This window comes from Squalius cephalus (assembly GCF_949319135.1).
Source record: "Squalius cephalus genome assembly, chromosome: 6".
Classification (NCBI taxonomy): Eukaryota; Metazoa; Chordata; class Actinopteri; order Cypriniformes; family Leuciscidae; genus Squalius; species Squalius cephalus.
Genome location: NC_137127.1, coordinates 8,907,972 through 8,935,968, shown reverse-complemented (window position 1 = coordinate 8,935,968; position 27,997 = coordinate 8,907,972). Strand labels below are relative to the sequence as shown.

The 27,997-nt window shown below is 36.7% G+C and overlaps 2 protein-coding genes across 4 annotated transcripts in view; both read right to left on the bottom strand.

The window, feature by feature from the left end:
• edc4 (enhancer of mRNA decapping 4) overlaps window positions 1–11,835 on the bottom strand; it is a 30,423-nt gene extending 18,588 nt beyond the window's left edge. For both annotated transcript variants that reach the window (XM_079873727.1, XM_079873728.1), the window contains exons 1-11: window positions 11,628–11,835; window positions 10,306–10,462; window positions 8,718–8,829; window positions 8,321–8,420; window positions 8,018–8,204; window positions 6,807–6,954; window positions 6,565–6,669; window positions 6,316–6,425; window positions 3,304–3,387; window positions 3,051–3,146; window positions 2,005–2,104 (exon numbers count right to left, since the gene is read on the bottom strand). In XM_079873727.1, coding sequence (XP_079729853.1) covers window positions 2,005–2,104; window positions 3,051–3,146; window positions 3,304–3,387; window positions 6,316–6,425; window positions 6,565–6,669; window positions 6,807–6,954; window positions 8,018–8,204; window positions 8,321–8,420; window positions 8,718–8,829; window positions 10,306–10,462; window positions 11,628–11,715 — 1,287 coding nt within the window. In that variant the 5' untranslated portion in view covers window positions 11,716–11,835. The remainder of the gene's footprint in view (window positions 1–2,004; window positions 2,105–3,050; window positions 3,147–3,303; window positions 3,388–6,315; window positions 6,426–6,564; window positions 6,670–6,806; window positions 6,955–8,017; window positions 8,205–8,320; window positions 8,421–8,717; window positions 8,830–10,305; window positions 10,463–11,627) is intronic.
• Window positions 11,836–13,306: 1,471 nt separating this feature from the next.
• Window positions 13,307–27,992, bottom strand: nutf2 (nuclear transport factor 2). Of its 2 annotated transcripts, XR_013821470.1 has the most exons (6): window positions 27,866–27,992; window positions 22,898–23,019; window positions 19,728–19,799; window positions 17,461–17,559; window positions 17,015–17,175; window positions 13,307–13,862 (listed from the first exon to the last, which is right to left on the bottom strand). XR_013821470.1 is itself a non-coding variant. In XM_079873732.1 (5 exons), the coding sequence occupies exons 2-5, from the start codon at window positions 22,994–22,996 to the stop codon at window positions 13,749–13,751; spliced, it is 384 nt and encodes a 127-aa protein (XP_079729858.1). In that variant the 5' UTR covers window positions 22,997–23,019; window positions 27,866–27,992; the 3' UTR covers window positions 13,307–13,748. The 2 variants fall into 2 exon arrangements, 1 of the variants encoding a protein (XP_079729858.1); XM_079873732.1 differs by lacking the exon at window positions 17,015–17,175.
• Window positions 27,993–27,997: the final 5 nt, after the last annotated feature.

The following is a 27,997-nucleotide window of genomic DNA, read 5'->3' as shown; positions in this document are numbered from 1 at the left end:
GAGTTTGTTCAGGTTTGCAACGCAGCTAAGAGCAGCAGAAGAAAGAAGAAATCGCTAAAGAATCACGGAATTAAAACTTATGGGAAAGGGAAAAGATCAAAAGGGCTACCAGTAAGCTCACATCTCTTTACTGGACTCTGAAGACTGTTTAAATGTGATCGCTGGCTACGTAGTAGTCTGTATGGGTAAGCGAAATGTATAGTCTCGCGAAAGCGAAATGTATGCAGCCTCGTATTATTATGAGTGTAAATTTAAATATATAATAAAACATTGCTATGTTGCTTGCTATGCTATTACACATAGGGCAACAAAATTCATTTTTCAGTCTACAAACTTACGTAAACAGAGAAAAGTTTTTGTAACAATTTTTTTAAACAAAAGTAATATCACTAATTTTATTAATATTTTTACTGTACAGTTGTGTGGGTTTGGGGAATTATTATTATTTATTTTTTTACTTCCCTCAATTTGTAAGAATTAAAATATATACATTTATATAAAACAGCAAAATTATTTTTTGAAAAAATTCACTTTAAAAAGACCTACATTTCTCAATTTCATTCATGGTGATAACATGAATAATGTGCCATGGTTTAGTAGAAGATTGCTGTCCTCTACTAGCCTGGCTAACGTCAGACCAAGTCTCATTTGAGACTTGGTCTGGGAACCACGTGTACATTTTCTCGTATTTGAGGCGTGGTTTACGAATGCCCAGAGCCGTTTATTGGGCGCTATGAATGTCTATCAAATGCGCCTGTATGTAGCTCATAGCCAATTGCTTCAATCATACCAGATGACGTATGTAGAGTGACAGAAATTCGACGAGGAAAAAGACGATGGGTCAAAGATTTATTTGTACACGATGGCGTTTAACGAATATTACCGTTTGTGCAAGATAAACATGAGGGTAGAAGGTAACGTCGATTGTCGTTTGTTATAAACAAACAAACTGCTTCGGTGTCGTCATAGTCTTGCTGCTCCCTCCCCGTTCTGTGATTGGTTCCCTTTTTCAGGGGAAAATTTGGTCCATGGTGTCCAGACTGCCTAGCAGCGTGAATAAAATCGCGCTGCGAGCAAGGCAGTGGGGAAACCCAGGCTAGTCCTCTACTGGAAAACAAACACTTAAAATTAAAATAACATGAATTTTCAACTACAGCCACTAGATGGCAGCAGAGGATTACACAATAGCTCATATACCATTTCCAAGTTTTCATTCAGATTTATGCTTTGACATTATAAAATCATTATAACAACAATTTGTTTAGCAATTTGTACATTTTAGCATTTTTTTTTATTCTGAAGTTTTTTTGTTTTGTTTTTTGCAATTATGTCAACATTACAGTCAAACCTGAAAACAGTGTTATGCTATCAAATACTCTACGCACATACGATCAGGATGTTAAAATAAACAAACCCTCACATTTCAGGTCATCGACAACAGTAGATATTGAACAATAAACAGGCTAGTCACTTGATTGGGTACCCTTGAAACATTTCAGTTGTGGTCTGTGCTATTTGCAGCGCTTTTCTGTATTTAGTTGCGTTGTGAGTATTTGCAGCACATGTGTCATCAAACTGAAAGATGTTTTCTTAATTTGCTGGTGTTTTTTCTTTTGCATGCGTTTTCTTCAGTTGCAACATGTTGAGCTTTGTGCTATTTGCAGCGCATTTCTGTATTTGGTTGCATTGTGAGTATTTGCAGAATGTGTTGTCAAACTGAATTATTTGGTGTTCTTTTTTTATTTGCCTGCATTTTCTTCAGTTGCAGCACGTTCAGCTCTCTCAGCCACCGTATTCACCCAGGGCGCCATATGAGCTAGAACCGCTACTGTTTCAGTGAATAACAACTTAATTTGTATGGAAATGAGCAACATGGACACTCTGCAGAATAACCAATTGTGGTTTCAACCGAAGACAGAAAATCATACAGGTTTGGAACGCCATGAGAGTGAGTAAACAAGACATGTGGGCATTAAATATGAAATATAAAATAATGAGTCTGACCTTCCTCTGAACATCACTAAGGATAAGAAACTCTGCAGACAGGTCCAAACTGGCCTTCAGGCTGGGTAGCACACTGCTGTTAAATGGATCTGGAGAAAACCTGAAACACAAATGAACAGTTCTTCTAAAACTCATATTTAGATCACATCCATAGACTTAAGGTATAGGCGAAAGTTTTATGCTTAAAGGGTTAATTTACCATAAAAATAAAAATTCTGTCATCATTTACTCACCCTCATGCCGTTCCAAACCTGTAAGACTTTTGTTTATCTTTGAAATACAAATTAATATATTTTAATGAAATCTGAGATTTCGGTCCTTCCATTGACAGTCTACACAACTACCACTTTGTCACTTCAAAAAGTTTATAAGAGATCGTAAAACTAATCCTTATGAATTGAGTGGTTTAGTCCAAATTTTCAGAAAAGACATGATTGCTTTATATGATGAACATTGAATTTAGACTTAACATTCATCAACACACATTAGAAATGGTAAGCGGAAGCTTGAGAATGGATCCAATGAAGCAAGATCCAATGAGTTTCATTCTTGTATGTTACGCAGCACGTTTGAGCTTCCGCAAGAACCAATGAGGTTTGTTCTCACGTGTCAAGCATGAACGGTTGAGCTTCTGTTTATGTTAAATGATAAATGTTTATGTGAATAAAAGCCTAAATTCAATTTGTTCATCCTATAAAACAACCCAGTATCTTCAGAAAATTGACTAAACTGCTTGATTCATGTGGATTAGTTTTACATTCTCTTTATGAACAAAGCAACAAAGTGGTAGTTGCGTGGACAGTCAATGGAGGGATAAAAATCTCTCAGATTTCATCAAAAAGATCTTCATTTGTGTTTCTAAGATGAACCAATGACTTACAGGTTTAGAACGACATGAGGGTGAGCGATGACCATTTTTTCATTTTGGGGTGAACTAACCTTTTAAGCTTGAACAACTAAGGGCATATAACAATTAAAAATATAAACACCTCTATTGATTATGCAAGCTCCATAGTTCAATTACAGCTTTTAGCTTAAGAACAGACCTGATGGTTTGTAAGCAGGTCCATGACACTGTGCACCACATCTTCAGCTCCTGGTTCTGATCAGCTCCAGTGATCAGGAATCGCCAAAACGGAACTCTTCAGAAAAACAAAAATGGTTTTATGTTCAAAGATATACAGCACGTGTCTAAGACACACAATTTCAAAGAGTAAAGACAACAGCAAAGACAGTTAAAGCCCAGAGTGACAAAAATGTAATTGCGTTCACTGAAGACTAAATGAACTTGAGACTCACTCAGGGTCTTGCTTCTTGTGGTTGTCACAAAAGAGCAGGCAGGAAAGGGGCCGTCCATTATGTGGCTGCCATTCATGCAAACATCTACAAAAGGAGCAAGGTTACTTGCATTTATTACCAGACTGTAGGTTATCGATTTAATTACAGGATGGCTTCAGAGGAAAAATCTTGTTAATACTCATTTTTATTATTAACAGTATGATTACATATTAAAGGGGTCATATGATGATTTCATGTTTTCGTTTTTCTTTAGTGTGTTATTTAGCTGTTAGCGCAAGTATAAGATCTGCAGAGTTACAAAGCTCAAAGTGTTAAACCTTAAGAGATATTCTTTATAAAGGTTAAGGCTTAGCCAAACCTTCCTAAAACGCTTCATTCAAACACTCCCCCATAAAATCTACGTCAGTATGTGGGGGCAGAGTTTCATAACACCGCCCAAATGTATGCAAAGAAAGGTGGGGTAACTTATTATCGCCGTATTATTGTTGCTGCTGGCGCAGCCATGACGTGGAAACACTGTGTTTTTTGTTGCAAATCCAAACTACTTCGTTTGGCCTTCCAAAAGACGACAATTAGAAAACAGTGCTTAAGCTTTATTTACAACACGGTTCCAGAACAGTACAGCTAAAATTTTCAACTGTGTGCTGCACATTTTTCGGAAGACTGTTTCCAGAACCTGCGAGAGAACAAGGCGGCAGTGCACAAAGGCTGATTCCAAAAAGCAATTCCATATTTGCATGTACAGTCTGGTGCTTTGACTCACACAGCCTGTAAGTATGTTTTCATATTTTAAGAATTTGCTACTGACTATTCAAACAAGCAAAGTTGATCGATCAGCTTGGTCATCTGCATTTCCCGATCAGATTTGGGCTCAAATTGATATGGTAGTGCTGACATTATCACCTGTCATTATTTCTTTGGGAGCTGATGATCCAAATATGGTAACGGGCGTGACATTTCCATCACATGCTTAAGGTTTTCGGGCCAATCACAATGCACTGGATTGCTGGCCAATCAGAGCACACCGCGCTTTTCAGAACGATGAGCTGTGTAAACATCTATGCGTTTCAGAAAGGCAGGGCATAGAGGAGCAACAATAATGTACATTGTGTAAAATGACAAAAATTGTCAAATAAAATTGTAACCTAAAACCACGACAACACATTGCATTAAACCAAATACACAAAATAATGTTCTTTTTAGAACCATCATATGACCTCTTTAAATATCAAATGGCATAAGTTTACTATATACATTTAATAATATAAATGTATATTAGTAGTACAGATATTTTTTCCCTTGAAAACTAGACGCAATAAATGTTTCATTAAAGGTAGGGTAAGCAATTTCGGAGAGGCTAGCAATAGCAAGCTAGCTTTGAAAGCATAAGATCCCACTCTCCCTTCAGACCGCTCTCTAAAGCCAAGCATCCTCCAAAACACATGAACAAACACAACTAGGGCAGAGTCTGACGAGACGCGAAACGAGAGACAGTGTTAAATTATCCCCTGGTCTCAAAGCACAAAACATTACAATAATAATGAATGTAAACAACTTGTAGAGCTCTGACTTGTGCTACCTGTCTGCTGCAGATTAATTTTGGTATTGACAGTGTTGCCAGAAAAAAGCATAAATCTGAGTCTGAGGGCATAACCAGAACATCACAGGTTGCTATCTCGTAATTACGGTAATCACGACTTGGCGTGAGCGCAGCATAAGCTTGTTTTGGTCCAGGAGGAACTGTAGAAGATGGCTGCTGTTTGTTTGTGACGCTTGGTTACTTTCTGTCTACAACTCTGCATAGCTTTACTGAACGTGCTGATGATGACGTGATGTGTTCACGAGCAGGGTATGGAGGTATGGAAATACATATGACAGGATGCAATGATTGGACGAACATTTTTTGGTCCTGAGACTTCCACAGAAGATATATGTACATGTTTTAAAATTGAGTCCACTTCTATTATTGATTGCTATCAGGATGTAAAGAGAGGTTCAACCAGTATAACAAAAAGTATTTATAAAAATAATTGCCTACCCTACTTTATTTGGAAAATACATGAAAGCTACATGAAGAAGCTATTACGGCAGTCTTCAGCGTCACATGATCCTTCAGAAACCATTCCAATATGCTGATTTGGTGCTCAAAAAACATTTCTGGTCTTTTATCTGAATTTTTGGTATATTTTGATTCTATCATCAATGTTGAAAACAATTGTACTGCTTAATATTTTTGTAAAAAGACCAACACTTATTTGAAATATAAATCTTTTTGTAACATTATAAATGCCCTTTAATCAAATGAAGGCATCCTTGCTGAATAAGTAATCATTTCTTAAATTAAAAATGGGGTCACTTTATAGGGTATATGTCGAACGTCGCATTACGAAACCGGAAAACAGAACGCATCGCTTCCGGTTCAGGTCTTTTGTATGTGCTTCTTGCATTTTTTTACTGTTTTACTCAAGATAACTTAAAAGGGGCGAGCAAAGATGATCATAACCAATGTCCCTCGCATGTGAAGATCGATATTTAAAAGTAAAAAAAAAAAAAAATCTTCACACTAACGTTTAGATATTTAAATAGAATAAAACGGCAATAACAAAGTGAGATAGGTAGGTTAGCTGATTACCTTAAAATTTCATAGATATCGGCGTCAGTTCATACGGCTGTTAACACTTTCTATGACAAGCGGATGCAATGAGACCAGGGTTCCGGTTTCGTCATGCGACGTTCGACATATACCCTATTTTAAGGTGTCATTGTTACATTGTAATTATATATTTAAGTACTGAGTAATATTAAACAATTACATGTACTTACTATAGGGCTAGGGTAGGATTAGGATTTGGTTGAGGGTTAGTTGCATGTAAGTATGCATAATTTGCTGTTAGTACTATGGTAAGTACATGTAACGTGTAACAAGGACACTAAAATAAAGTGTTACCAAAAAAGCTTACAGACCTACAATTTTTACAATGTGTTCAATTTCATAATGTCTCAAGCATGTACCTGGGTTGGTCCTGTCCTTCAATGTAGATTTGCCAAAATTTTACATATCCATCATGACTTGCTGTGGCCAAGACAGTGCCATCAGGGGACAGTGCTCCCTCACTAATGCGCTGCACAGAAAAAGTAATGTTTAATTATAAACATGACACTACATAAGTACATAAATGTATGTGCCATTGATTACATTAAATCTGTCTCATTTCTTAATTAGTTAATACAGCACTGCAGGTTAAGGATGGCAGGACTTACTGCTGTGTGTCCTCTAATGGTGATAAACCCCTCTTTCAGTTCAGTGGCATCCACAGGCCATGAGCTGTTATTGGATCGGAGAATGTCAAGGTCCCAAACCTCAGCCTACAAGTACAAGCAAAAATCCAGTTAAGAGAGTAATAGTGTTAAAAACATTTTAAATCTAATAATATGGTGACATTTCAGAAAGAAAGTTATGAAGCTGTCAAATTCCACACAAAAAATCAACAAAAAAAACATACTCTGTCTTCATGAAGCAGTGCCAATGTCTGACACGCATCCTCCGGGTTCTCATCATTGTCTTCTGGGATAAAGGGACACCAGATGAGTCTGCGGTTGGAATTAAGTGGAGTGTCCTCAGGCCTGTGGATGTGAACGATCACTTCATCTCTAAGAGACATCGATGTTAAAGAAAAATATCACAGTTCACCTGCTTATTATTAGCATTTTACTAGGTAATACTAGCATAATACTATTTCATTGGTCCACTTTAGATATTCTACAAACTATAACTAACTTTGCAACTACATGTCACCTAACTCTAAAAGTATTAGTAGACTGTCTGCTTAATATCTGCTAACACTTTATTGTGATGGTCCCACAACATATATTCTACTAATTATAAATAACTTTGCAACTACATGTCAATTTATTTAATTTACCTGAACCCTAACCAGTCTACTAATACTCTAATGAGAGTTAGTTGACATGTAGTTGCTGTAAAGTTACTTATAGTTAGTAGAATATCAAAAGTGGACCTAAGTGAACCTTTTACTACAAATACATGTGAATCCAGATTTTTTTTAAATTAAACCTGAAAAAAAAGACATATTTAGGATTTTTAGGAGAAAGTTGTGATATAAAATGAAAAGGAAATATTTAAAGGTATAGCGGAGGATTTTCCCGAATTTTAGAAAAGAACCGCCCTCTCCACTTTTTGAAAAAATGCACATGCGCAACACTCTACCTGCTCCCGAGAGGGAACGCCTATTAAACGTGTGCACGAGAGAGCATGCACGAGCTAATCATAGCTTACATGAACTTTTACTAGCAGTGATTTTAAATGGATTTCTCCAAATAGCATGCCAAACTTTACCTGTCAAGTAGAAACTTCGCGACTGAGGCATCAGTGGGAAGCCCAACCTGTGTTTTGAGCGTACGCCATCGTGTGAATCGTGTGCACGAGCACGTACGACGGCCTTACGTAAACATATCACCAGAATGATTGACACTTAGGAGGACCAATAGTCTTGATGATCCACCCGGAAAAAGAAAATCCTTCGCAATACCTTTAATATTATTTTTAAGGTATATTTGTGACAATGATCATGCTAATTTTTAAAACATCATTAGTGGTCTCGAACCTTCGGGTATCTCATTAACCTCCTGTTTTTGTGATTTTTTTTTTAACAAACATAAAAAAATCTAGTAAATTTCCATCTTCAGAGGATACTGTATTTTGCTGTTGTGACTAGTGAGCTGCCAAATGAACATGTTTCCAGCCTCATCCACGCAGGCCAAGAGGGTGGAGTCCAAGTGGGCGAAGGCAAGGTCTGTGACTGCACCGGTGAAGCCCTTCAGCAGCGAACGCTCTGTCGAGCCCAGTTGCAGCACGCGGATCATAGAATGATTGTTTGCACCTGTGAGCGATAAACAATTACAAACCATTCATTTGAATCCCATCAACATTTTATTCAAAGGAGTGTGCTAAATGAGCCATGTACAAAGACAGCAACAGAAAAGTGTGCAAACCGACCTCTGATGGCATAAGCCACGTATGAGTTGGACACGGCAATTAAATTGCCATAGTAGTACTTGTGCTCCCAGTCATATTTGGCCACTGGCTGTATTTTAACCTGTAAGACAGTCACAAGGAAAATATTCAGAGAATAAAACAAATTTCCAGGGTTTCTACATATTTTGACCTATTAATTGTTACGAGTTTCCCAATAGTTAGTTTTTAAATATCAATTTATAGAGTTTTAAAAAATAATTTTCTAGCTGGAAGATTTATTGACTAGAAATTTCCATGACTTTAAAGATTAAAGACCCAGGCCTGGTAATTTCCTCATATTTTCAGGTTTTCCATGACTGTGAAACCCTGAACTGCTAATAAGAAATACAGTTTTGTACAAGTTCATTAATTTACACACCTTGTTGCTACCACGAGCCTTACTGTCAATACTAGAGTCACGGCTGGACACAATTTCCACATTGTTTGCTCTGATGGAGACACAGGTGGACTCATCATCTCCTGAAAGGCAGCTGGTACAAAAAACAGACTTATGAAATATCTTTTAAAAAAAACATACTCAACAGACTAACGTTCAAACATTAAACTGATCAAAAGTGACATATAAGGCATAACCTAAACCTAATGTTAGAAAAGATTTCAATTTCAAATAAATGCTGTTCTTTTGAACTTTCTTTTCATCACGGTTTCCACAAAAATATTAAGCAACAATGTTTTTCCACATTAGCTATTGTTTCTATCCAAAGATGCAAATGTAACTTGTGTGTAAAATTGGAATATCGCATAAAACACATCTGCAAATAAAGCAGCGTTTCCATTCCATGTGTTCAAGAGAACAAAATAGTCACTTTCTTGTAAATTGGCGCAAAATATCTGTAATAAAAACTGAAGTTGCTGTTCTTTTGCAGTTTTTTTTTTTTTTCTATGTTATAAATGATTAAACGCTGTCATGTTATCTTGCGTTTGGACGCTGTGGTTTGGGAACGCAATCATGTGAGACGCTTCTGAGAGGGAATTAAACCAAATCATTTTGATGACAAACTTTGGCTCAGGCATTTCAGAATATTCAAACCAACAATTAAGATGCTGTACAATGAAACTGATCCGGTGGTTAGTCCAGTTATCCAATCACATCCTGAGGCAAAGTCACATGAGTTTTTAGCGCAATTTTCCACCGGACAAATTGCGATTGTTAACTCATGATTTCTGTTCTGTCTGTGCGCACCAATCTTGCACTTCTATCTACTCCTCAACCAGACCACCTAGAGACTTCGGGTTTTTGGCATTATGTTAAGGAAGGTCTAATCTCGGGAACGCACAAAAAAAAAATCCAGGAAAAGATTTACTATCTCTTAGTGTTGTGATCCCATGAGGTGAGAAAATTGCGCTAAAACACTCACTGAGTTTTTATTACTTGTTTGTTGTGCATCGAGGGATTTATTCAGTAAATGTGTTTCCATAGTAGTTTAAGTGCATGTCTTCTTATCAGGAAAAAAATTATCTGTCTCAATTGACCGTATACGTTTTTTATGGACTTTTTTTATACGTTATCCCAAAACTCACATAAAAATAGGTGGATGGAAACATAGCTATTGATAATAATAAGAAATGTTTCTTGAGCATCAAATCAGCATATCAGAATGATTTTTGAAGGATCACGTGACTCTGAAGACTGGAGTAATGATGATGAAAATTCAGCTTGCCATAACAAGAAAGAATTACATTTAAAAAATATATTAAAATAGAAAACAGTTATTTTAAATTGTAATATTTCACATAGTTTTTCCATGTATTTTAAATCAAATAAATGCAGCGTTCGTGAACGTGAGACTTCTTTCAGTAGTGTAAATATTATAACAAACCATTTTAAGTTTAGTACATAATGAAAATACAGATCATAGAAAAATAATGTCATCATAACAATAATGGTTTGCTAAGGAATGAGAATAATATTATACAATTAATGTTTAATGACAGCAAATACATACATGGTCTGTGTGTCCTGTCCATTGAGTTTGTCTGAGTTGTGAGAAGTCGGCTCCACCATTTCTGCATGTCCTCCTGCGTTCATAATATCCGCTCCAAAAACTCCATTCAACTCTCCATTGAAAGACAGATTTCTCTGGCTCTCTACCAAAGAGGAATCTGTGGAATTATTTGATTGATAAATCAAGTCTTAAATGCACCTGTACATCCTCTGACTCTTACTAAAATTACTTCCAAAACATGTCAATATGAATTACCATCTATGCTTGACAGATATTTTGATTTCCACTCCTATTGATAAACCTATGTACATGTGTTGAAGATACAACTTCCAACAGGTATACATTACTACTTAATTCTTTTTACAAAAAAAAAAAACCAAGCTTGAATCACTCTGCTCCCAATCACTAGAATATAGACAATGTTTACTGTACCTTCTGGGAGAAAAAGAAAAGAAAAATGTTCTTTATCTGTGTTGTTGTCTTGTTTTCCAGTACAAAAAAAGATCTAAACATTCTTAAAACAAGATAGGCCTACATTCAGGAGAAGCAAAGATATTAAGACTTGCTTTCTGTGAAATTGATCAAAATGAAGTGATTTTATAATTAAAACAAGAACAAATATCTGCCAGTGTGGGATCAGAAAAACCAACTTAATTCAAAGGGAAGTTTTCATCACTCATTGACCGATATTTGGTTTTGGTTTAAGCATCTCCTCACTTTTTTCAAGACTTGATTTTACATTTTGCTTCTCCAGTGAATATATCTTGATTTAAGAACGTGTAGATAGTGCGTGTAACATTTAATTCCATGCCTTTATGAATTCAAGACTCTGTTTTGATGTAAGCCCTTTTTTAAGGCCTTCGTTTGTGTAAGAATGAATTAAGACTTTTTAAGACCTGCAGAAACCCCGTAGCGATGATGCACAAAAAGTTGTCTAGGTTTCTAAAAAAAAAAATACATGCCTTCTCTCAAATTCTATTAAAAAAAAGTTTGTTGTGGTCACGGTTATATCAAGTCACCGCATAGTGATAAATATGAAGTGCTTTAGACTCTTGAATGACATTTGTTAACACTCAACACTTTCTGTCTGAGCAAAGCTGCTGCTGCGCCAGCAGGAGTGTAGCCCTTATTTGCTACGTTAACGTTACCCCCTTTTAGTCAATCACAATATTACACAAAATAATAATGTTTGCCACTTATAAAATCTAGTTAGCGTTGTCCCGCGTTTTTGAGCCACTATAGTCAGGTGGCTCGCGCTGAAATCAAGCGCTGCGCAGCATCATCGCACCGCGGCCTAGCTGCTCCCTTCCCCGGCAACTTACCGGCCGAATTACCGGGACGATCCAGTTTTAAGATGTCCCGAAGGTGCTGGGTCGCGCCCTCTATGTCCATATTGGAACTGGAAGCCATAAAGTAGGGAAGGGGGGATTAATTCGCAGGAAACGTCAAATTCTCAAGTTTAATTTAGTATCTGAGCTCGCCCCTCATTAAAGCTTGCAACCGTCCCTCAACTTCCGTTGAGCGTTCACTGCATTTCATTCCCCCGCCTCTGCTGGCAGGATTTCTTTAGTTCCGGACTGAATTACCTAACTTGACGGACACTTACATTTTAACAAGACAACCTGTTTTTAGAGATCAATAATAAATATTTATATTTTATTGTCGTGTCATCATTATTATTTCACTTATTCAATTTTGTTGTAGTTGTCAGAAAATCGCCTAAGCAAGAAAATAAATATTTCATCTAGTTCCTTCACCACCTATAGAAATAACAATAACATCACACTTTACTTTGATCTCCTTTATTTCCACATACATGTATGCAACTGAAGTAGTCTCTTACTGTATTCACATTGTATTACTGTTGTTTTTGTTGGAAAAATCAATTCTTCTTTTGCTATTCCCCTCAAACCATAAATGAGAGGGTGTTTCTGAAGGTTCGAGCAAGCATGACGAACGTGTACAATACATGTATTTGCCCAGCAAAAATATGTGAGAAATCGACTCATTAAAGATGTTCTAACAGATGTGTTTAGATATTTCAGTGCAAAAAGCTACAACTCAGAAGACATCTCTCTAAAATATCTGTACCATCTCTTGGCACAAAGGCCTTCATATTTTGTGAATATGATTTTCTAATCCTAAACAATGAGCATAACACCTTTAGTGTAAACATGTGAAAATGAAGAGAATCACCTCTTATTCCCACAAACTAGTATTTCTGATGTCACGTTTCATGCTTCGTGATCCTTCTTAAGACGGTAATGTCAAAATATAAACCTAAATATAGAAGGTAATAACAGCTTTGGGCACACTACAAACTCGATGGCATTTACAGTCATACTTAAAAAACATAACAAGCTTATGAAACATAACATCCCACATCCCATTACAGGGAAAGAAGCCTCTAAAAGCACTACGAAAATCAATCTGCAGTTCTGGGGGTTTTCTGTTTGTCTCAAACTCATTTTTATCCATGCCTAAACTTGCTTTATGTGATGTAGCATCATTGGAGGACGCATATCATTTTTCAACAAGAGCATCCATTGATGATTCTACTATTCATAGGGTTAGGGTTACATAGAAAATGTTGAAAAATAATTTTTAGTATGAACATCTGCTTCAGGAGACACTGGCCACCTATAACAAGAGAAATACCGGCTCCATTGTGTTTGGCTCTGCTCAAATAAAACAATAATCTTCATGAGAGAATCTAATATGAAACCGTATCAAAAATATGAACAGTCAAGCATAGAAAAGGGGGAAAAAAGGTAGAGGCACAACCAGACAGGGGGATGAACAAGATGACGTTGTTAAGAAAAAGTCAAAGGTTTTATTGTGTATCGTGGCTTGGAAATTATTGTCACAGAGAGCAGTGAGCAGAAATCGGGAAGCACACTGGTCTGAGGGGAAGGGGAAATTAGGGTTGTGTTCTTTGGATAGCTAGAGCAACCTGACATCACAATGAATGGAGACACCAATTTCCAAGGGGGGCAAAAACAACAACAACAAAAAAAAAATCTAAAGCATATTCTAAAAACGAGCTGATAACAATTTGTACTTAAGCAAACAAAGACAGACAGTTGTTATTTCAAAGTCAAAAATCAGCAACTAAAATGTAAATATCAAACAGCCGAGGTTAGGTTAATAAGTATTTGTCCTGGTCAGGGCGTCCTCTGATCTTTCAGCTCCCCATCATCATGCAGGTCGGGGAAGGAAAGGGGTCAGTTTGATGGATGTGTGGGCTTTCAGCAAAGAAACGTCATTTCTGGAGTAGAGGCAGTAATGTATATGCCTGCATGTTTTCTGTGATTGACTGCTGTAATCCGGTGCCGTTTCTCTTGAGTGTGATGAATGAAGGGCTGATTGACAGATACAGGCGTCATCAGGGTGGGCCCCATCCTCCACCTTCCCCCACTTCCCTCCTGCTAACCATGGGACATTTAACCAAAATTGTGCAGCGACAGGCGGAACATGTCATTGGTGCAAACCCACGCCTCGTTAATGTTCTTCAGGATGAAGCTCTGATGGAATCCCATGATGGGGTCATCATCTGCCTAGACAAAGCAGAAACACAGAGACTTAGACGGAAGATTTCATTCTGTGCAACACTTCATTAAAGAGAAGGGGTATAGCTAAACCAGAGCTAAAAATTCAAATTCTGTTACACTTAAAGGGATAGTTCACTTTGAAATTAAATTTTGGTATGTTTTAGCTTACCTCAAGGGCATCCAAGATGTACGTGTCTTTTTTTCCGCAGTAGTTTCAATTTTGATATTTTTAGGTCAAACCGTTCTTGTCTGTCAGTCATTTAATGCAGGTCTGTGGTCACTGTCTCAAAGAGCATGCACAGAGTCCAAATTAAAACAATTCCCCATCGTCCAAATTAAACAATTCCCCATCGTAAGTACACATTGATGGCCTAAGACACGAAACGAGCGGTTTGTGTGAGAAAACGAACAGTATTTATATCGTTTTTACCTCTTATACACAGCCACGTCCAAGTGATCTGAGGGCGTGGCGCATCCTGGTGTGTGACGTGTGCGCAGACTGGTGCATAGATATATACACTAGATGTCGCCTTAAAGACATTCGTTCCAATGAACTGCCGTAGGCAAGGCGGAATCTATTCTAGTGTATATATCTATGCACCAGTCTGCGCACACGTCACACACCAGGATGCGCCCGCGCCCTCAGATCACTTGGACGTGGCTGTGTATAAGAGGTAAAAACGATATAAATACTGTTCGTTTTCTCACACAAACCGCTCGTTTCGTGTCTTAGGCCATCAATGTGTACTTACGATGGGGAATTGTTTAATTTGGACGATGGGGAATTGTTTTAATTTGGACTCTGTGCATGCTCTTTGAGACAGTGACCACAGACCTGCATTAAATGACTGACAGACAAGAACGGTTTGACCTAAAAATATCAAAATTGAAACTACTGCGGAAAAAAAGACACCTACATCTTGGATGCCCTTCAGGTAAGCTAAAACATACCAAAATTTTATTTCAAAGTGAACTATCCCTTTAATCAAAAATCATGCATGTTTTCAGATATGTTTAGCAAATTTCAAGGCAAATTAATCCAGATACAGAAAGACAAAAGCTGCATTAAGCAACCAAGAAAAATTTAAGGCTGAGAGTTTGTCACACTATTCTAAATTTTAAGTTAATTTAATTAATATTTTTTTAAAGGATATGTTGGTCAGTGAAGGCGAAATAAAAATAAAAACATGACCGTATATAAGACAAATGCATGGAAAGGTGATAAACAATCTGGGTCAGTTTCTCATTAACACTGAGCCTAGTTCTGGGCTCAAATTATCTTCAGTAACGAATCACCATAAATAATACAAAAACCCAAGACAAGGGATCATCTATGGCATGTATACTGACCCTTTATTAGGTTATTTGTATTTTATTAAAGGTATAGTTCACCCTAAAATAAAAAATTAAGTTATCATTTACTCACCCTGGTGTTGTTCTAATGCCATATTCCCTTCTTTCTTTTTCAAACCACAAAATCAGGATTTTTTGTCCTATTCGCGCTCGTAATGGCAGTAAATAGCAACCAGCATCAAGCTTTTTTAAAAAGACGCAAAAGTATCACAGAATGATCCCATGCAACACGTGTTGTATATTCCAAGTGTTCTTGTGGTATATGAAAGGGTCTGGTGAAAAGCAAACCGAAATTTAATGTATTATTATTTTAAGAAAATCCTGACCTTGGCCATTGGTCTTTCATGCTCGACTGCACGTTCATGAGACTCTAGCGCTGCAGTTGTGAGAAATCAAGATTACCAAAAACGCGACATGAAATATAATTCATGTACCTTCTCTAAGGTGAATATATCCGTTGTGTTCATCCTAACAAGAAATGATCATTTCTTGACATATGTCAAAATGAACATATGTCATTTTGACTGTCATCTGATAACCGGAGTTCCGGTCTGGAGAAAGTACATGGATACTTTTTTGGGGATTTCAAGGCAATGTCGTTGTTTTAATTAATCTTGATTTTTCACACAACTTGTGTTCTTTTTCTGGATGAGTCGAAGTGAACCGGAGTCTCAAAAATGCACACGTGGCATAGCCGTGCAGAGATGATCAACGGCCATGGTCAGGATATTCATTAAAAAATACATTACATTTCAGTTTGGAATACATGAAACGAGTTGCATGGGATCAATTTGTGATACTTTTGCGTCTTTTTTAAAAAAAGTTTGATGCTGGTCACTATTCACTGCCAAATTCTCCTTTTGTGGTCCGAAAAAAAAGAAGGGCATACGGCATTAGAACAACACCAGGGTGAGTAAATGATGACTTAATTTTCATTTTAGGGTGAACTATCTCTTTAAATACACACACTGATGTAACTCAAACAAAAGAAGGTTAACAAAGTTATAAATTGCTTTCTGTGCAAGATAACCCATGCACTGAATACAACTCTGTTGTTAAAACTTGGAGATTCATTTTAGTACACATTTAACCCAGTGTTTTAGTACACATCAGTGCAGTGTTGTTATTGTTAACTAAAACTATGAATAAATTGTTAATTAAAAACAAGGCTGAAATCAAACAGAAAACTTATATTTTTATTAAGTTTATATAAGCTTTTGCCTGGGCAACTAACCTAAGTACTAAAATGAATAAAACTAGAATAAAATAATTTTAACTATTTAAAACAATAAAAACCTAAACTAAAATTAAAAATGAATGTATAAAAATAAAACCTAATTTAAAATGTAATAAATACTAAATTAAAAATAATTTGACCCCAATGGTCAAATATTTAATAACTAAATATTTATAACTGAAATCTAAAAACCTTAACAGAAATACAACTGATCCCAAAAGTGCCATATTCACACATTTTGAGTTCAAGTTAGTTTCTATTCTCATCCTATGATGGCTAAAATACAGAGCTCTTCATAACAAATCTTTAGAGTTCAAAATAAAAGTCGTTGCTCATTAAGTTGAACTCGATTTTTTTTCACGTCACTCATTCATTGGTTGTTTTGATGCTGCAAAGGCGCAAGGAAATCGGCAAACACACAACAGGCAAATTGGCATCAACAAATTCAGCATGTTATGACATTCCCACCATACCAGATCCACACAAATGCTTGATCTGAACACAGCTTAAAGCCGTTAGTAGAGAGCCTGTATGGTGTGCGTGAACCCAAGCGGACACTGGTCCTTACAGACATTATTAGGATGAGGAAAGGCCATGTGACCACGAGAGCTTTTAGGCTCAAAGGTTGTGCAGGGCAAGCCTGAAGACTTCATTGGTGCAAACCCAGGCAGTGCTGATACTTTTCAACAGAAAGGTCTGGTGGAAGCCCAGCACCTGGTCATCGTCTGCCTGATAGACAAACACATACACTACAGCTCTGAAATATTTATGAAATCTTTGACTGCGCACTACCATGTCACGTAAGGTGAGAGGGAAAATCAAGAGAGGCCGAAACCTTCCATGGCTGCTCTCGAGTTAAATGCCACTGGGATTAATGTTATGCATTTCAAATGGGCAAGAATACACTTTTAGACCTTTATCCCATACATATTTGCCAAAACTGTTCACCTCAAGCGTTGATGCAATAGCATAACTGTCAGAAACCAAAACTAAACTTAAAGAAAATTTACTTACTTTTAGTTGGCCTACTACCATACTCAATATGCAGCTATCAGGGGTGGGCTGGTGGTCTTGTGCTGTTATGCTGTGAGCTATTTTTGTGAAGGGCAGGCTCTGAAAAAGATAAAAACAAAAAATGATGTATATCATCAATGTATATTAAATGGAAAGATACCTTACTACTAGGGATGCACGATATATCGACCACTTATCGATAAATGATTTACTTCAGTTGAGAGATGCGCGCTGTTCGCCATGATGGTTTTGAATGATTGGAATCTCTTCGAAAAGGAAGATGTGTCACATAGGCTTCATAACATTATAATAAGAACTGTTGATCACCTGTAAAAGAATGTTGTGAATTCTTGTTTGCCAGTGTTTCAGCGCGACGAGCGCACTGAGGCGGAAAGAGCGCGTCTGGAGTTAAACCTTCATGACAAGCACAGTCAAGTTCGCTTGAGCATTCGCAGCATTTTGTGCCATTGTAAGTTGTAATATGTTTATTTTGTATATATATATATATATATATATATATATATATATATATATATATATATATATATATATATATACATACAATCTAATGTAGAATGCTTAATTGTACCAGTGATCATCTTTATCTTTAGCGTGCGCAGCTCAAACAGCAATGCAAATTTATAACTATAATTGGGACTGTCATATACATTCCATTATAATGAGAACACTATTGTAATAAAACGTTGTGACTTCTCTGGGTTTAGTTGCCATTTTTACACGTTCTGACCAGCACAATCAAGTTCGCTTGTGCATTCACGTCATTTTGTGCAGATATAAGTCGTAATATTAAGTTAATGTAATATAAATATCTGATTAATCTCACATAGGATGCGTTTTCTTGATTTAAACAACCTGCTAGAAAAGTTTTTCAGTTTCCCGGTGTTAGTTCTCTTCAGCTTCAGCGCGTGTGATCAAACAGCAATGTAAAACATTAAAAGCTATGATTGGGACTGTCATATAATTATAATTGTATACACTATGGTAATAAAAAGTTGTAAATTCTTTGGGTTTAGTTGCATTCTTCAGCAACCGTTGAGTTGATTAACCTTCTAGCAAAGCGATTCAGTTTAACATTAGTTCTCTTCAGCTTCAGTGCACGCAGCTCAAACAGCAATGATGTAATTTGAAACAGTAAGCCTAATATTAAAGATGTTTACTACTACTGTATTATTAAAAATGTTTAATTTTTTTTCAAAAACATTGCTGCGTTATTAATAACAAGCATTTTTTTGTTCTCGTATTAATTTCATCAACAATGTGGTTTGATTAAAATAATTTCTTTATTGTCCGTGCGGAGGCATTTCCATTTTATTTATCCATGGCACATGCATTTTATTTCTTTATATGCAGCCCAATGTCTGTATTATTTAGGTATTTTATTTTAATTTTTTGTTAGACAATAGATTTTTTGGTAACACTTTACAATAAGGTCTCATTTGTTAATGCATTAACTAACATGAACTAACAGAGAGCAATAGCCTTTGTCAATGTTAGTTAATAAAAATATTTTTATTGTTACAATAATGATATTGTCATTGTCACAAGTAATTTGCCACTGTTAGTTCACAGTGCATTAACTAATGTTAACAGATACAACTTTGGATCTTAATGTCTTAAATGTTGAGCATAACATTAACTAAGATTAATAAATGCTGTAGAAGTATCGTTCATTAATTGTTGGTTCATGTTAACTAATGCTAACAAAATCCTTATTATAAAGTGTTACCATTTTTTGTAATAAAGAAAGTTGGCCATAGGAGTGTAAAATTCATTTGAAAAGTTAAGGAATCTTACACTGGTTCAAACTAGGCTAGGCTAATGTATTGTATATTTGTTTGAATCATTTGTTTGATTTATGTTGAAGTGTTTGGGACATGGCTTTTAATGGTGAGCCTTTTGTTTATGTATACAGGCTATAAGTATAACATTTAAATTTAGATTTATCGGCCAATATATCGGTTATCGGCTTTCAAATGTAAAGAATTATTGGTTATCGGTATCTGCCAAAATTTTAATATCGGTGCATCCCTACATGCTACTTCATATACGTACTGTAATTAAAGAAATTATCAATATTTAAATGTGGATGTACTGCCTGAAACAGTACTGCCTCTACAATAGATCTGTACAAAATCAATTGATTTTAGTTTTTTTTTTTTTTTTTTTGGAAACAAGAAATGAACCCTAACCTATTAAACTACTTTGAATCAAATTCCACCTCTAACAAAATACACACAAATACTTACGGAAAGCTTTTCGACAATGGCTGCTTTTCCCTGGAATTGCTGACCCTCCCACGTAAGGCATGACGCATCAATCTAAGAGAAAAAGAACATGTAGATGAGCTAAATAAGCCAATATGTAGATAGTGAAGCAGTGCTTTGGCCAGTCTTATAAATATGTACTGTCAGGTGGAAACCTTGTATCTCCAAAAACACTACTTTTCAGAAAATGTAAAAAAACTTTTTTTTTTTCAAACAATTAAACACCACATTGTCAAAGTTCATAATATTTTATGGCTTTATATATAGTCAGACTTTCATGTGTCATTATATTATTAACATTTTACCAAAATCAAGCTCAAATGGAGTTACAAGGTTTTTACAAGGAATTTTGGAGAATTTCAGACATGTGCGTTTTGTCCGTCATTAGAACGGCTGCATCTGAGGCAGTAAGTGAATCGCATGACCTTTTCATCAATTTACAGGTTATAAAGTGCTCCGTTTATTCTGTCATTTGGCCAAAATCTCATGTTACTGAAAACAATGTGCTATACACAGGCCAAGACATTATTGGTTACGACTCAACGACAATTGCTAGACTAACACACACTTCTTTTCTCCTCAAATACATAAAACATTAGCCATATATATATATAGTTTTAAGGTTTAGTCACATGTTCTTTTTACTCCTTTTCTTTGGTTAAATATTTGCAAAACCCACAGACAGATGTAAAGGATGACCAATAGTAATGATCTATGAAAAAAAAAAAAAGGAGATAAGAGGTTTCCAACTGACAGCAGAAAATTTTGGAAATTAACAAGTGACAGTGACAAATAACAGGTGCACTCACAGAAGATAAACAAATCACACATAAATACTTTATTTTAATCCACAGATTACACTAATATATTTCGTTTGTTAAATTTCCTCAACAAATATCCAACATCAATATTGTTTAACATCTTTTATATGTTGCTCAAAATATAGATCCAAGTATGAGCATTTTAGGCAAACAACAATTCTGGCCTGAAAAGACTCTTCTGTTGAACACACGACAAAACTCGTTTGTTACTGGGCATCTAGCGTCACTCTGCAAGACATAAACCAAGGGACGCTTTGAACACTAACGTGATGGCAAGACAGAGAGACAATAAAAACATTTCTAATTGATATCGCTCTCTCTTAGCTAAAGGCACCCACAAACTACAAGATAATCGGGCCGATTTTTTGCCCAATTCCCCCCTTCCGACAAACCTAGACGAAGTCCCGATTATCTTGATGGTTCTACTGTTTCTCTTATCAGATTTTCCTGTGGTGCGCGGTGTGTTAAAGACTAGTGATTGAATCTGCTCGGAAGAATATCGAGGTATGGAGTTTTTTTGTGTCTTTTTTATGCAATCAAACAAACTGTGTTTGAGAGCAAAAATAACTTTATTGTAATTATAAAAAATAAAAGATTGCAAATGAAAATTATTTTGTTTTGAATTCAAGTGAAGCTGCACTTCATTGGGCAGTATCCAAGTACCAGAATGGCAGACTGAAGTGCATGTAGCTAGATAACCAGTTAACTTCATAAGATCTCTAGCGGCACATGATGTTGTTGTTTACATACAGAGCAGGATTTTACTATGACAGTCTTATTTAATCTTGACCTGTATATCATTAAAAAGAATTTAGGGCTCTAGCTTCAATATTTGACCACTGTTTATGATAAACATGGTTACCAGTGACAGCAATTTTTCATTTCTGTTAGTAATACACATCAAACATGCAAAACCATACCAGTTATTGCCATTTCAAATGAAATAATGAGATGAATCTCGTTGATTTAGAGCATTATAAGAATAAAGGATGTGTAAATGAGAAATGTATATTAGGATCAAAGGGGCAGAAAGTGCAATAAAGCAGCTGTATAATGTCACCTGTGTAGAGTTCAAGAGTTTATAAAAGTTTGGTACAGTGAAATATAATCAAACTTTGGATTTTGTTAGGCCAATATAGTGTTTGTCATCAGCCACAGTCATATTTAGCACTCGCTTGAACATGGCTGAAAAAGACTGAGCGCTCCAAAATGGCTCATGCAACTGTATTATGCAATGTTAAGTTCTATAAAATTGTTAATGTAAATAATGATCAAAATGTATATTTCTTTAGGGCATTATTAAGCCCATGTGTTATATCTAACAGCAATGCACTCTACAACCCCGCACTCTGTCAGAATCAGACTGACGGGAACACGTAGTGGGCGTGGCCAAATTATTGCACCAAGGGAGAGCGACCAATAGAAACAGGTCTTTCATTCTGGTACTTAGATACTGCCCACTGAAGTGCAGCTTCAGTTTTGAGAGGTTTTAGAGTCGTAAACAATGACAGCAGAACAGAGAGCAAATGTGTGCGCGAGTGATGAAAACTGCACAAAGAAAAACAAAACATTTACTCGCACTGCGAGCACTGAGTTTTGCTATTAGTTACTTTATTTTTGTAATTAAAACAGCTTTAAGAAGACTTTTTATTTGCAATCTTTTCTTTTTTTTAGCTACAATATAATTGTTTTTGCTCTCAAACAATATGTTCGATTGAATAAAAAAGACGTAAAGTATCGGGGCTGCACCGATCTCAACTCAAACATCCAACATGTTGAATATTTACGATCAGAAATCTGGCCACATATTACTTATAACAGTTAAAAGAAACCTGTTGTGTGGGGGGAACACCGAGCACAAACGCACAAAGATTGTTACGTGGAACGAAACAATACCAAATCGAAAGCGAGCTGACGGAAGACAGATACATAACATGACTTCATCCAGACCTTTTTCTTTTTTTCCACAAATTTTCTGTAAAAAACAGTCCAAACACTATTATCGCCATTTCTTCTTGTCCGTCGTCTGCCATGTTTGCTTACTCTAAAGTCACGTTTGACTGCGAGATTTCCAGTGTTCACAGTCGGGACTCTGGTTGTTTGTGAATGGAATCTCTTAGTGTGTGGTGTGCTGTCTTAGTCACATGTCGTGGCACTCCACACATTATAGGAACAAAACTGTTAAATCTATAATTTTTTTATTGTCATGTTTGTGGTCTCTTACATTTTGAAAATCTGATAAGTTTTTAAAAATCTTTTAGTGTGGGACAGCCTTAAAGGACTAGTCAAGAGAGAACTATCCTGAGCAAAAGAACTAGACACAATACTCACATATATTGATCCAAGTTGAGTCCTGTCTGTGTCAAACAGCTGATAGTAATGTTGCACAAAGCTGGATCCTATTTGTTCCCAAATCGGCTTGTCTCCCATTCTGATTCACCCTTCTACAGGCACTAGTGGAGACAGAATAAATGACTCAATGTATATGACTTACTGAGGGTTGACAAATGACAACCATCGACAAGATCATAAGTACAAAAAAAAAAAAAACACAGAGGCTTAAGGAGAATTTAATCTATATTTAAAGGTGCACTGGCTTTTATTTGACCCAATATTACTTACCAGCAATTTTGGACTTCATACTGACAGCTAAAAGCATGCGGCATGGATACACAATTTTTGTATACTGAATGCTGATACTTCACACCAAAGTGTTTTTGTTGTTTTTATACTATCACTTGTGTGTGTATTGTGTATGTTACACTGTTTGGTTTGTTTAGATTTACGTGTAAAAGGCTTCACACACTGACCGAAAGCAATATGTGAAGTAAACATTATTAGTAACTTGTCAATTGCATGATAGGGCTGGTCATGTGATATCAGCATGGCGACCCACTCTGATAGGAGTCATCTCATGTTAGTGTAAATAATTTGAATATTTTTCTTTGTCTGTATGCAAAATGTTTATTTAGCAAAAAAATGACTAATTTCACCTTTTTAGTTTATCTGACAGTATATGTCCAAACATAGACCTACACACACACAGAAAAAAGAAAAGAAACAAAATCACTCAAACAACAAAAAAAAGCCACACAGATCAGACCAAACATGGCTTGATTAAAGGACTGTTCACCAAGGACAATAACTCTAGTTTTAATAATTGTTCTAATACTATGGGAACCAAGTGCAGGGCCTGAATTTCATTTTGGAAAATCCAAAAAAAAATCCCCCCCAAAAAATATTATATTTATCTCGCCTAAATGTTTGCGCTCATTGCATTTTTACAATGGGGTAATATTGTTGTTAAGAATTTACACAAGGAAGCTTGATTTAAATTGTTTAATTAAATTGAAAAAAGTAGCACAAATAAATACAATAGAATAAAGATACAAATAAAGACAAATAAAGAGAAAAGTTTTTTAATAGGTCTAACACTAGTATTCAGAAACACAGAAACTGAATAAAGTAATCAAATGGAAAATAACACTGGGTAGTATTTTAGTCCTGACTAAATTAAATTCATAGGCTATTAATCCTGATTCCTTCAACTTAAAGCTATCTTTTGTTGTTTTGACAACAAAATTAATGACAGACACATATGGCTGCCGTCACTTAAAGAGCTAGTGCACGGATCCTGTGTTCATTACACTGTCACATGCGTTTTAAGCTTATTAAAGACAAAACCGACTAAGTTTAGAGTGTACTCACGAAGACCGAAATTGACACAGTTTTGCGTGTGAAAGCAATATAATCCGTGAAAAATAACTTTTGTTACTGGCCAGCTGTTTTTGAGGCGGCCAAAAATCATCTCTCAGAGAGCGCGTGACACTCCCGTAAAGATCCCATAAAAACATGTGACGTCAGGATGTGATAACTCCTGTCAGATGTCAGTTCTGCTTATAACTCCTCTTCGTCATTTCTACACAAAGACGAGTCCATACTGCCCAGTAGTGCCACTGGGTTTGCCGAGAGGCTCGTTCCCCATATGCTGTAGCATAGGTTGTAGAAAGGCCTGTGCGATGGCACGTGCGTCATCACTGCGACACACCCCTTACGGCATTGGTCCTGGCTTTTGTTCACCCAGGGCGCGTTCCGGGACTGATCCCGGCAATGTTACTAGGTCCCCATGCAGGCATCGGACGTGTTTGCTTTCACACAGAAGGCCCTCTAGCAATTTTACGGCAATTTCCCGGGATCAACGCACTGTGTGAAAAGGGCTAGAGAGATAGAAGATGCGGCACCGCTGAACACCCACGCTGTTTGTGAAATTGTGTCTCGCAGATAGTTGTTAAAAGACTGATTTGATTTTATAATATGTGTGGATTAATTTACTAACATAACCTACATGCTAAAGTGAATCAATGATTGAGGGAATTTCACGCATTATAAATGGGAGACCTGCGGGAATAATTAGAATTGTTGATGATTAGAATGATTACAATACCCGCGCCGAAATTCGAGCCCTGAAGTGTGCTGCACACACCCTGAAAATTGAAGTCAAACCATTTCAATCACCCCTGGTGGCTGGCTGGAGTATAGATTATGAATGGGATGAGCTAAACTAAATTTAAAAAAAATGACACTCCAAAAAATCTGTCATTTTAGTTAGTTCTTATAACACTGACGTATGTTCAAGAGTTCATTTTTATAATTTTTATAATAAGTTTGGTTTTTAGTGTCTTCCGATTTGATGCTATAAAAACAGGGTATTCTGTGTATTTCTTGAAACGTTTTTTCATTAAGAATTTCTATTTTCATTTTACAGCCAGTAGTGTGAAACTCAGAGAGGGCCTCCGAGAAGGCCTCAGGTCACAGAGTGCACAATGTCTCACTTTAGCAGCTCTGTGCAAAACACCCAGCCAGCTGTACCAACCACTGAACATCAGATGTTTTAATATGAAGATCCGTTTATCAAGCGCAATGATGCAAATGACACTGTAAAAACGGGTTTTCTGTGTTACTTTGATTATAAACTAGGTGACGGCTCTCCACTATTAGGAATGGAGCCAAGAAAAGAGATGATTGATGGGTACAAAAAAAGCATGGGTGAACAATAATAAAAAAAAATTACCTAATGAACACTCATTGGTTGAGCAAAGTTGGGGGTCAAGGTGTAAGAAACAGTATTATAATGAGGGTCTTAACTGAGGTTGTTAGATGATCACCTGGCTGAAACCCCTGAATCGAGAAGTTTCTTCATAAACAAAGACTGAATCTTGCCACTACAGGTGTAACATCATGATTGACAGCTGTGCTTCAGAAAAGGTGTGTTCAACTTGAAACGGCACTGCGCAGAATTATAGGTGTATGTCATCAAAGTAGCGTGGGAGCGATTAGAGAGCAGACGGCTCCATATGCTTTCGAGTTTCTATTTGCTCTCGCTGTACTTTAATGTCACAGTCTGCACATCAACGCTTCAAGTCGAACACACCGATTGAGTCTACAGTAGCATGACATGGGCGGGACCTTTATACAGCGGCTCCACCTCAGGATAACTACTGGCTCCAAATGACATAATCCGCAGTGGTCATTTCTGGTATATTTTGGCTTGATTTTTCTACAGTGGAAGGAAGTGGAGATAGTTGTCCATCTTTTTTTTTCCATCTCTATGTATGAGAATAGTTAAGTCCACACAACAACTATAACTACAAAGATGAATGACGTCATTGGAATCACTTTCAGAACGATTTTGTCCAGCTGATTAATGCTAAACAAAACATTTACAGCCAATCAGAATCAATCTGGGCTGCGTTTCCCAAAAGCATTGTAGGCCTAAGTTGATCGTACAACGATTGCCACCAATGGTCTCAACGATCAACAAAGGGTGTTTACACGACACCGTTTTCAACTGAAAACGTAAAACTTTTTATGGGTTTTAGTCGTTCATCTACATGACAACTGTGTTTTTGGGGCCTGAAAACGCAAGCTTTTGAAAACAATGCCTTTTATCTTCTCCATGTAAACAAAAACGTGAATATGTGAAAACGGTGACGTAATGTGCATGTTTGCGGGGTGTTTTGACAAGTGACATCGCCAACTACTGACCTGGCTGGCATGCATAATACAGCCTTTGTAGTCATTTTCAAATGCTCAATCTATTTAATGTCAGGTGGATTCTAATTGGCTGCCGATGTTTTTATCCCATCAGCCAGGAAAAATCGTTTTGATATTGTTCCTCTGTAGAGTTATCATAATAGTTGTAACATGTGGCGTGGACTTACCTATTCTCATAAATTATAACAATTGTTCAAACTTTATAGTTATCCTCCTTGACGTGAACGGGCCTTTATAAACTTCTTTCTACTTAGAAACTCATGGAATCTGACACACTCCTGCTCCACCCTGTTAGACACTCATTCAGATTTGTCAGCAACTTTGGCTGGTTAATGTATCATGTGCTTGCTTGGGCCATGATTCACTGCAGTCTTTCAAACTTAAACAATGAATTTCCTCCAAAATCTATAGTGTGCCCTGACATCTAACACGTACAATCGTTCCTTCTATAGTTCTGGACTACACAACACGCATTTAGTTGAGCTGTTAATGACAATAAATCTCAAATTACAAATGTATGGGTGTCAATAACTAACTTGCACCCAACACGCTGGAACGATTACAGTCAAGCAAGAGAAGTCGATTAAAATGACACTTAAATGAATGACTGATTTATAAAAAACATTCGGCTTGCCATTCTAAAGAGGATTTTAAAGGTTTTAGCTTGGTAGGTTGGTTAAAAGTAGGCTACTAACTCAATCAATTCAAATCAGTCAGTGGCGATATGTTGACTTCCGAATTGTGGTTAGAATCATTCCTTCCAACTGCAACAACGATTTGATCGAGAACGTTACTAACCATTAAAAGTCAACATGCTAAGAGTATTAGCTAGCTTTCATTGGCCTCGGTGAAGACTGATTCATTGTAGCTTTAGCCGACGTGCTAACTGTCTACAGCGAACTCGCCGGCTAAACTGTGATAAGGAAAAAGTTGTGCTTTATGTAGAAGTGAACGTTACTTTTTAAGTATCGACTCGGAGTTTGAATAGTGACGGTCAACTTGGAGCAAATGCGCTCTCGTTCAGTTCTAAAAATACCTCAGAGCCATATGAGCTGCATGCGGGCGCGAGACCCTCGCGCGGCCCGTACACGCTCCAGTCCTATAGGCGTGTCCTATTAGCTAGCGCTTCAGATTATTCTTGGAAAAAAGCCCCAGTCCTACTTTGCATAAAGTATATATAAAGTAGTTATGTGCAGTGTAAATACAACGTTAACTGTTATAAGTAATATGTGGCCAACATCTTACCTCAGTGAGCCCTAAACCGAATCCCCCGGTTCCAGTTATGGCGATTCCAGCGCGCCGTGAACAGAAGTTGAGCGGCCTCTTCAGTTTGAGCATGCGCACAGCACTTACACACTGCTTTGAATTTTGGTTCTT

Excerpts from the sequence above, each read along its gene's own strand:
- nutf2 (XM_079873732.1), bottom strand. The coding sequence starts at position 22,996 with ATGGGAGACAAGCCGATTTGGGAACAAATAGGATCCAGCTTTGTGCAA. Across the intron at positions 17,560-19,727 it reads CCATTGTCGAAAAGCTTTCC|AGCCTGCCCTTCACAAAAAT; the intron begins GTAAGTATTTGT and ends TATCTTTTTCAG. Across the intron at positions 13,863-17,460 it reads TGGTAGTAGGCCAACTAAAA|GCAGATGATGACCCCATCAT; the intron begins GTAAGTAAATTT and ends TGCTTTGTCTAG.